Genomic DNA, 10,313 nt, shown 5'->3' with positions numbered 1-10,313 from the left:
ACTTATAATCCCACAACTATATCTCTTTGTTGGACAACGTTTATAGCTAATTTTATAGCAATTGAATCACCATCCTCATAAAAAAAATTGACTTAATTAAAATATAAAACCTATAGTTCGATGTTTGGAATCGTCATTTCTCTTCGCATAAAATAATAATCGAATTTCAATTTCGAGCCTTCAGTTGACTTGAAGTTTTATTTTTCGAGCAAATATCGTAATAAAACCATCGCCTTTAATTTAAATAAAATTAGAAAGGAAAAAAAATCGCCAATAAAGATTCACAAATATTTGGTTTGTGGTAAAAGAATGAATTACAATCAAACTTTTTTGTTGACATTATGGGGTGAATTGTTGATTATAACAAAAGTTAGGGGGAGGTGTATAAAGTTTTCAAACTTAAGAGGGTCTAGGTACAATTTAGGGGAAGTAGGTATAAATTATAATTACACTTTTATCAGAGTTATTAAAAATGGAGTTTGGAAGCACAGATACGTTAGCAATGGATGCAGCAGCTATGGAGAAAGCCAGAGAATTTATAGAGAAAACCACAGCCGGCGAAGAAGCCGATCTCGTTTCGCGGCTCACTTTCCCCGGTCACCAACCGCACTCGGAGTCGAGTTTCTGGGAGTATTTCGTTCTCAAAGGTATTCGGGTCGAACAAGTCCGACCCGATTCGATCGTTTGCTCTTTCAAAGTGCCGCCTCGTCTCACTGTAAGTCTGCACCCTAAAACCCCATACCTACCGTTCATTTTCGTGATTCTCTCCTGGAGAATTTCTGAATTGTTTTGCTGGTTAATCAATTTTAGGATATAAATGGAAACTTGTCCAATGGCGCGATTGCCGCGATGGTCGATGAAATTGGGGCTGCGGCGGTCCACCACGACGGCCAGCCGATGGATGTGTCGGTGGACATGTCAATCTCGTACATTTCGCCGGCGAAGATGAATGTAAGCCCTCCTTCATGCAATTTTTAGCTTTGTTCTCAGATAGCTCCGGTGTATGAATATGATTTTGCCCTAATTTTGATCTTTGATAGGTAGTGCCCAGATCCACCAATCACACACCATTGAAATAAATTTTAGAAGAGATGTGTAGAGAGAGAGAGAGGATTTAGGTGAGAGAGAAACTTAATTGAAAAATCTATGTTCTATTAAGATTTAACAGATAATGGTTAGATGTTCCTTTTTAATATTCAGGCAAATCGTTTCACCGTTTTCTTTGTAATATTTACCGACTTCCCGAAGAATTTCTCGACACTTTGTTTCATGTGGAACTTTAGTTAAACTTCTTGCAACTTGCAAATAACTATTCTTTTCCGTTCGTTAAATAGATTGTTCGAAATTAGAAGGTTGATACTAGTTGATACTTTTTGCACATGTTCTACCGTCCTGGCATTCTAAATTACATGCATTAATGATCCAAAAGCACGAATCATCATTTAGTTTTGGTTCTTACAGAACACAAAGTCCATGTAATAATTGTACAAATATGTAACTAAATACCGACATCTTAGTACAGTCCAGACCTTGGTCTTGCTCTTTGTAAGCATTGATTCGATGTCCTATTGACATCTTCAAGCCATAATTTTATTTATCTTGCATTATTTTTTTGTATTGGCAGGATGAATTGGAGATTACATCTAGGTTGTTAGGTCGGCAAGGTGCTTACTCTGGAGCAAGTGTTCTCATACAAAACAAAACGACTGGTGAAGTTGTTGCTGAAGGGCGGCATTCCTTATTTAGCATACCTGCAAGCAAAATGTGAGACTCTAGGTACTTTTTGTATCGATCTAGAATGAGAATGTCACTGCTTATTTGTGTAATAATAATCTATAGTTGCTTTCGCGTTGATAAAACTTCCAGTGTAAATATGCTCGATTTAACCTATTCGAAGTAAGGGTCAGTGTGCATTGTCAGAAACAACGTAGGGGTGTTGGTTCTAATTTTTTTAACACAAGGGCTTTTTTAGCCATTCGAGATTACAAAGGGGTTCTGTGCGCAATTAACTCTCTTATTATTAGTGATAATAAAAAATAGTGATTGATAGTATAACAGATATTACATAAAAGTTAAGAAGCATAAAACAGGCCACTAAACATTCATGATGATTTGAAAGATAAGATAGGATAGATCATGCTTCTTCACCTTTAGATTCAAAATTTGAACAATGCTCACAACACAATCATAATCAATCTTTTTTGTATCAATAAGAAATTACGAACGCAATTCCAGAATCAATAACAAGAAATTTCGGGTGGGGAAAGAAAAACACCAGCTGTTATATAGGTCGGCGAGATTTATTTTTTTCGTCACTGTAAAATTTGAACTCAATTAGTTTTGTATTACTCCCTGGCTTTTAACATGTCAATCCAAAGCCAAACGGGAATAAAGGGTCCAATGAATTTTCTCCGGAATGTACCGGAAGCTGGTCGACGCTTCTGAACCAAGTCATGGGAAGTTTTCCTTGAAATGGATAATCGCCAAAGATAACATCTGTGATTCCCCTTCCTTCCGATCCAGGCAACCAAGCAACAACCAGAGCTTCTATTTTCTCCAAAAGCGACGGCTCTACAACCAAGGGCCTTCCAGTAATTAGAATCACCAAAGTCGGAACTTTGTCAGCAACTAAACTTGCCAGCTCAGCGCCGTTGAAAGGAATTTTTAATTCCGGATCATCACCGCCGGATTCAACGTAAGGACCCTCACCCACAGCTACGATAGCAAATGAGAATTCTTCACCGGAAAATGTTTCCGGAGAAGGGTTTTGTTCGTATACCACTTCTGTATTGTGGTCTACCATTTCTTTTATTGCTTCCAACATAGTTGTACCTAAAAAAAACAAAGACCCCAGAAGTTCAATAACCAAATATGCACAATTCTCGAAAAAAAAAATTACAATTCACGATACGAGTAACTGGAATTTGGATAAAATTATTTACCTTCAGTTATTTTGCCAGATGTTCCTTCCCAAGAAATTGTCCAGCCACCACATTGATATCCAAGATTATCAGCATGCGTTCCTGCCACAAGAATTCGTTTCGCTTTCTTGTTTAGAGGGAGCAAAGGTTTCTTAGGATCCTTTCCATTCTTTAACAACACCAAAGACTTGCGAACAGCTTCACGTGCCAATTCTCTGTGTGCCTGAAATTATATATATATACATAAGCATTTGATTTCCGATGCAGCCAGAACATCACTAAGTTTGAACGAAGAAACTAGAAACCCCCCAAGTGAAAAAGTATGAGAGACAGCAGTTAAACGAAATCTTCAAGAAAGGTAATTGTCAATTACAGTTCTCGGTTATTTTGTCATATTATCCAATTCTCGGTTATTTTGAGCAAAATCTGTCAATAAGATGAATAAAGATAGAAAGTACCTTACAACCAACCAAATCTAGTAAAGATCTATCAGCCATGGGATGCTCGAAAACTCCAGAAACGAATTTGACTCTCAGGATCCTCTCTACAGCATCATCGATCCGAGCCATTGATATCTCCCCTGACTCAGCAAGAGAGAGAAATTCTTCCAAGAACAATTCATATCTAAAAGGAACCATTACCTGCATATTTGTGAGACGGACATTAGTTTTAAGGAATTACCAAACTAATATCTGGCAACATTTTCATGCAAATATAGTATCTACCATATCAATTCCAGCATTTACGGTGGACAGAATACTTTCACGGTAATTTGAACCATGAGGGGAATAAAGCCGGTCCAGAGCTTCCCAGTCTGAAATCACAAATCCCTGCAGTAGATCATTGTTTATGTATGAGATTTTTCAATATATAATTTGATAAAAAAAAAAAGGGAAAAATATAATAACATGATAATTCAGAATTGAAAGATGACATCAATGAGAAAACATCTTCTCGAAAAACGGAGTTAGTTGCATGCGATGATAAAAGATTCTGCACTAGTCATTTAGTTCTATGACTTGTATCACATTTACATTGTTATGATAAATTTTGACTTTTTCCTTCTAAAAATAAATATGGGAGAGCTTCCATAATGAGATGATGTGGATAACTCAGTTATATTTACCATGAATCCCAGCTTCTTTTTCAGAAGTTCGGTAAGAAGAAAATGGTCAGTGTGCAATTTCTTTCCGTTCCAACTAGAGTATGATGCCATTACAGTGCAAACTCCCTGAGAAATACAATCAAGATATGGTGCTAGGTGGATTCTCTCCAAATCATCATAGGATGTTATCGTATTCCCTTCGTTTGTACCGTTCTCGGTTCCTCCATCTCCAACAAAATGCTTGGCAGATGCAAGAACGTTGTTTCTGGTATAAATTGGACAGACAAATGCGCACACCTTTACAATCAGTTGAGGAGAAAATAACTAAATCACGGAAAACAAAAGTCAAATCAATTTAATATAGTCAAAATATATTTAGGGCCAAAGTGACGTTATTATTTTGGGAAAGTCAGGCTAAAAGAATGTAGACAAACGAAATATGGTGAATAAAACCAATCAGATGATATTGAGATTTATTGACAGAAAGGTGATCAAGATTGTTAATGAAGAAATAAAACAGGTTATTTATATAATGGGTGTTGAGAAACCACTTAATTACCTTCCTGCCACAAATGGGTAGCCTTTGAGATGCCCTTCCGGAGGCTGCCCTTGCAAGCCTGTGACGATAGAGGTCATCTTTCTGACAATTTCAGTGTCTTCACCATAACTTTCGTAGCATCTTCCCCATCTGGGATCTCTGCTAACCTGAATAGGTATAGTTAACGATGCTTAGTACTAAATATTGATCATCGCACGAAAAAGAGCAACTAAATGCAGCAACTTATTCGCTCAATAACAACACAATAGTTTGTCGGCAAAATTGAATTTGTCTAGAATGATTCAGCTTGGAAAAGTGTTACGAACCATAAACTGATCATGTTTGCTAGTAAAAGAGTAGTATTAATAAACATAAAGAAAACCATCGGTGCAACAGAAAAGAATTACATCACCCTAATAATCGGTGGCTGAAACAGGAACAAGTACGCGGCGAATGCATTTTGCATAAATTTAGTGACATGTATAGACATATTGATATATGTATGTATATATATAATATTGACGAATCGATATAGCTTACAGCAACACATGGAGCAAATGCATACTGAGCGCCGCTTGCCCTAACTTCAAGAGCTGTTACCTCCCCAATCCTCCTAGCCAAATCAGCATCTCTAAATTGCATAGGAATTATGTGTCATTAGTGTTATCATGTAACCAAAGAATAAAAAAGTTCCAAATCAAACAAAAAATCGTATTACATGCTGAAGGGCATAGACATCTACAAATATCATGTAATCAAAGCATTAAAGAATTTGAATCGAGACAAAAATTTCATTGACGTGTCCACATGCACATGGGAATCGACAAATAAATCCAACAAACTTTTTTGATATACTGTCGTTTTAAATGAGTTACAAGGTGAAAGAATCAAATGGATGCATTTACTTTTTGGACACTTAAATTACCTGAATTGTCAGATTAAATTTCCTTTGACCAATACGTATGCATACTCATTCCATAAGTACCGAAACTTTTCCTATTTGACATTTCTTTCCTGCATTGCAAACACTATCTCCTTATCCTTATTCCAGAGATTCCTAAATCTTCTCAAGAAATTATGCTTATATTTTCCAACAAAACACAAAATCTCACTTTCGCGACTAAGTTGGAAGATTTCCATCTCAAACAAAATGCCTTATTCCGAAAATAAGTGCTCCTGATAATTTTACTTTCATTGAGGAACTTCAAACTATGTAGGCTTCACTTTCTTCAATCGGAAGTGGATTGATCTGATAACTTCTCCTAGGAACTTGATCTAAATAGACAGCATTTATAATTCAAAATAGCTTGATGCATGATTCGCGACTTTTATGTATTCCTATTTATGGTTATCCCCTCACACTTAGCTTGCCCCCATCTTTATAAGTTGTTCGTATTAAGACTCTATAACAAGAGTAACCCGATCGTATTTAATGCATACATGAAAATGAACAATCACTAACATAATAATCTCCAAGTATAGTAACAAAGATAAGGACACAAAATGGAGATCCTTCGAAGTATTTAACACATCTTGTAATAGCAAATGAAACAGCAAAAGCTACAATTAAAAAAGGGGCTGCTCACCTAGTGGCACCAAGGCCAATGTTATGAGGGAAAATGGTGGTGCCATAGACATTGTTGTTACCATGGACTGCATCGGTTCCGTAAATAATGGGGATTCCGAGACGAGTATCGAGCGCCCCCTTCTGTAAGCCATCAATCATGTCTGCCCAATCTGCTGATTTTGCATTCTCAAATGGCTTACTCCCACCCCCACTCAGCACACTCCCTAACCATTTAACCATCAACCATTAAACCACTACATTAACAGGAAATTAAACAACAACAACAACAACAACAACAACAGCAACAAAATGTTGTTTAATATCGAAGCAGAAAAACAACACACTAAATTAATTGTAGAATGCGTATATATGTGCGTGTATTGTGTGTGTGAGAGAGAGAGAAAGAGTTAGAGAGAGAGTGGGGACCTATAAAGCGGTCCTTAATGACGGAAGGAGTGGCGACGCTGCGCTCGATCTGGGTCATTTGGCCGATCTTTTCGAGGAGAGTCATACGAGAGAGGAGGTCCTTAACCCTGGCTTCAATGGGGGCGTTTAGGGTTTTGTAGATGACGCATTCCATGGTGTTTTGGACTGTTGACCTTTTTTGCTGGTTGCAGGGGGCTCACCTCACTCAGCAGCAGTGTGAGAGAGAGAGAGAGATGAAGAACAAGGAAGAAGATGCTTTCTGGCACCAACTTTTTATTTGTACGTGCAAACACAATATTTTATCTTTATCCTGATAATGTTAATTATTAATTAATTAGTTAACTACTGTAGGAAAAGCTGGGTTTTATCTATCCTACACCCGGTGAAGGTTACACCGGGTGATTTTTCACCGTTGATCTACACACACCAATGTGGGTGTGTGTATGTTTGTGTGTATATTAATGGTAAAGATCTACCCGGTGTATTTCACCCGGTGTAGGATCTCAAAAGCCGAAAAGCTGTACAAGGAAATAGAATCTATTGAGTAATTAACGAGTTAATTTGATCCGGTTTTTTTCAGATTAATTTGATCCGGTTTTCTCATATTTGTTTTTAAATTATGGTCACCCCGAGTTAAGGTTAAATTATAAAAAGACCCATTTTTGTTTGGGAAATTACAGTCACCTCTTTAACTATGAATCTTCTTACACATTTATTCTTACGGTGTCAAATTTAGTGAAATATTCTAATTTTTGTGAATATACATCAGTTTGTACCCCGTTTTACCCCAATCGAACTCCACACTTTGAAACAAGATGATCATAAAATGTGTCATTTGGCTTGTAAGTTTCAGATTGTGGTGAATCAGAAATTGTTTTTGCACAAAACGAGTACAAATAATGAACATTTTACGGAATTTTGAAAATTGTGTTAAATTAGACACCATAAAGAGATTCATAACCGAGGAGTGGTTGAATTACCCAACATGAGGGAGTGGTTGTAATTACCCTAACATGAGCGGGTTTGCCGTAATTTACCCTATTTTATTCAATAAAATAGTTGCCCTATGTTTTGTTTAGCTAAAAAGTCTCACTGTGGATATTAAATGAATTCAAATCTACTATAGTAACTATTGGATAAGGCAAATCAGAATAAACCTGGTGAATATAAAACACTTCATAAACCAAATTATTACTTAAAAAGGCAGAGTACTGTGCAAATCAATATAAAAAAAATTAAAAAAAACTATAAACAGTAAAAAAAAAAACCCTAATAATCTAAACTAAAAATCTAAGGTACTGTTTGGCACTCAAGCTTGATCTACACCGTTAACACGGTCAGAATCGAAGAACCTATGCCAAAACCAATGCTTCTTCCAAACACGCTCGTTCATTTCGTCGATCGGGATCCCCTTAGTCTCCGGCAGCAAGAACACGGCGAAGCTGCCCATTAACACAATCCAAAAGGCGAAGAAGAAGAATATTGCGGCTCTCATTTGGCACAGCATTGTTAGGAAAACTTGAGCAATGAGGAATGTGAATATCATGTTCGTGCTCACGGCCACGAAGAATCCAGCCGTTCGTGTCTCGAGCGGGAATATCTCGCTCGGAATCAACCACCCCAGCGGGCCCCACGACCACGCGAACCCCATGACGAACACGCAGATGAAGCACAACACCAGGTATGCCAACGGCTTCGGTATTACATTCGTCGCCTTCAAATAATGCGCGAGGATCGATCCCACAACAACCTATACATATATATATACAAATCATTCATTAGGGTTTATTTATTTTAATTGACCTCGCAGACATAAAATGCTGGTTCCGCCACTGCATGCGCGCGTGTATAATTAATATATAAAAAAAATAAAAATAAAAATAAAAATCGATTAATTGTACCTGAGCAATAAGCATCTGGACAGCAGCTTGAATAAGCAACTTCCTCCTCCCAAACTTATCGACGCCAAAGACCGCAACGAAAGTGGCGGCAACGTTAATGCCGCCGGTGAGCACAGCTGACAGCAACGAAGCGTCCGCGCCGAGGCCCATCGTCTGAAAGAGCACCGGCGCGTAAAACATGATGACGTTAATCCCGGTCAACTGCTGGAACACCTGCAAGACCATCGCGCAAAACACCTGCGGGAAGCTCGACTTCTTCCTCAGGTTTCTGAAAGGCGTCTCGATCTTGGCGGCCGCCTCCGTGGCCCCCACAATCTCTTCGAACTCCCTCGCCACGTCGTCGACGCCGCGCGTGATCTTGAGGGCCCGCATGCCGTCCTCCTTGTGTCCCCGCTCGATGAGGCTCGTGGGGGTTTCGACTATGAAGATGGAACCCACGCCGAGGAATATGGCGGGAATCGCGGCTAACCCTAGAGAGATCCTCCAACCGTAGGGGTGCAAGCTCGCGGTGAAGTAGTTGACTAGGTTTGCGATTAGGATTCCGATCGTGATCATGAGCTGGAAGCACACGTTGAGTCCTCCTCGGTACTTTGCCGGAGCGATTTCCGATATGAAGAGCGGCACCGCCTACAATGTTTTATGTTGTTAATCAATACATACCTATATAATACAGATTAATAGAGTTGGAACTAGCAAAATCCTATTAATTTAGCAAAATATTAAATTATTGATTTATAAAATTATACAGTTGGGACTAGCAAAATTCTATTAATTTAGCAAAATATTAAATTATCGAGTTAAATTATACAGTCGGGACTAGCAAAATTCTATTAATATAGCAAAATATTAAATTATCAAGTTAAATTATACAGTCGACACTAGCAAAATTCTATTAATTTAGGGAAATATTAAATTATGGAGTTAAATTAGAGATACGGTACCTGGTTTCCGAATCCAACGCCGGCACCCAAAAGAACCCTACCGACGATGAGCATGTAAATGTTGGCGGCAGCGGCGTTGAGTACGACGCCGACGAAGAAGAAAGCAGCGGCCATCTGCATGGTGCGCTTGCGGCCGAACTTCTTGCAACACATTGAGGCGATCCAGCTGCACAACACCGCCGAGAGATACAACGACGAGGTGAAGAGCTGAAGCAATTGGTTATCGTATTTGCAGTAGTTGTTCTCTCTCGCCCTGTGCTTCTTCTCGTACACACTCCGGAAGAATTTCAACAGGAAATCATCCATCGACGTAACTCCCCCTTCACAAATTAACTCCAATTAAAAAATAAATATTACCGGATATTATAATTAATTCAATTTGTTTATGTATATGTATATATATATGTATGTATAAATAAGTTAATTACCGGATATGCCGATGTCGTAGCCGAACATGAGGCCGCCGAAGGCTGCGATGATTGAACAAAGGACGACCTGTCCGGTGAGTTTGGCCGGGAAATCACCGCCGCCGCCGTTGTTTGCCGCCGCGATTTGTGGTGCCATGGTGTTGTAGATTTGAGAGAGAGAATGTATGTGAAGAAGATGTGTGTGGTGGTATGTATGTATGTATAATGTATGTATATATAGAGAAGAAGCAGAGACCAAAGAGGAGACGGATTTCACATATAAGTTTGAGTTATAGTTTAACTATAATACTATAAATTAGTATTGTAGTTCAGATATTGTTGGAATATCTGTTGATATAAAATCCTTTTTCTTGTAGGATTAATATAGATAATGCATTATCTATAACCCTATCCAATTTTCGTAATTCAAATATTATTGTTGGAACTCTATTAATTAATGCATTATCTATATTACACGTATTAATTATGTTAATTAAGTTCTATTTT

General features: G+C 38.1%; 3 protein-coding genes across 4 annotated transcripts; 1 reads left to right on the top strand and 2 right to left on the bottom strand.

Annotated features, from left to right (window-relative positions):
- Positions 1-332: 332 nt before the first annotated feature.
- On the top strand, positions 333-1,989 carry LOC105958193 (uncharacterized). Of its 2 annotated transcripts, none has more exons than XM_012982217.2 (3): positions 333-715; positions 811-951; positions 1,625-1,989. In XM_012982217.2, exons 1-3 carry the CDS (start codon positions 473-475, stop codon positions 1,766-1,768), a joined length of 528 nt encoding a protein of 175 aa, XP_012837671.2. In that variant the 5' UTR covers positions 333-472; the 3' UTR covers positions 1,769-1,989. The 2 variants fall into 2 exon arrangements, with proteins under 2 accessions (XP_012837671.2, XP_088672666.1); XM_088816540.1 differs by lacking the exon at positions 1,625-1,989 and adding an exon at positions 1,041-1,291 and having other exon boundaries at positions 463-715.
- Positions 1,990-2,111: 122 nt separating this feature from the next.
- Positions 2,112-6,875, bottom strand: LOC105958113 (uncharacterized). Its single transcript, XM_012982146.2, has 9 exons — positions 6,558-6,875; positions 6,151-6,355; positions 5,105-5,195; positions 4,586-4,731; positions 4,048-4,291; positions 3,647-3,751; positions 3,380-3,562; positions 2,943-3,144; positions 2,112-2,832 (listed from the first exon to the last, which is right to left on the bottom strand). The coding sequence occupies exons 1-9, from the start codon at positions 6,709-6,711 to the stop codon at positions 2,360-2,362; spliced, it is 1,803 nt and encodes a 600-aa protein (XP_012837600.2). The 5' UTR covers positions 6,712-6,875; the 3' UTR covers positions 2,112-2,359.
- Positions 6,876-7,709: 834 nt separating this feature from the next.
- LOC105957212 (sugar transport protein 8) lies at positions 7,710-10,086 on the bottom strand. Its single transcript, XM_012981144.2, has 4 exons — positions 9,828-10,086; positions 9,400-9,719; positions 8,459-9,085; positions 7,710-8,307 (listed from the first exon to the last, which is right to left on the bottom strand). Exons 1-4 carry the CDS (start codon positions 9,961-9,963, stop codon positions 7,867-7,869), a joined length of 1,524 nt encoding a protein of 507 aa, XP_012836598.2. The 5' UTR covers positions 9,964-10,086; the 3' UTR covers positions 7,710-7,866.
- Positions 10,087-10,313: the final 227 nt, after the last annotated feature.

The sequence above is a fragment of the Erythranthe guttata genome, chromosome 4 (assembly GCF_056151865.1).
Source record: "Erythranthe guttata isolate IM_541 chromosome 4, IM_541, whole genome shotgun sequence".
NCBI lineage: Eukaryota > Viridiplantae > Streptophyta > Magnoliopsida > Lamiales > Phrymaceae > Erythranthe > Erythranthe guttata.
The sequence above is the reverse complement of the archived record's forward strand: the minus strand, read 5'-3'. Positions and strand labels throughout refer to the sequence as shown.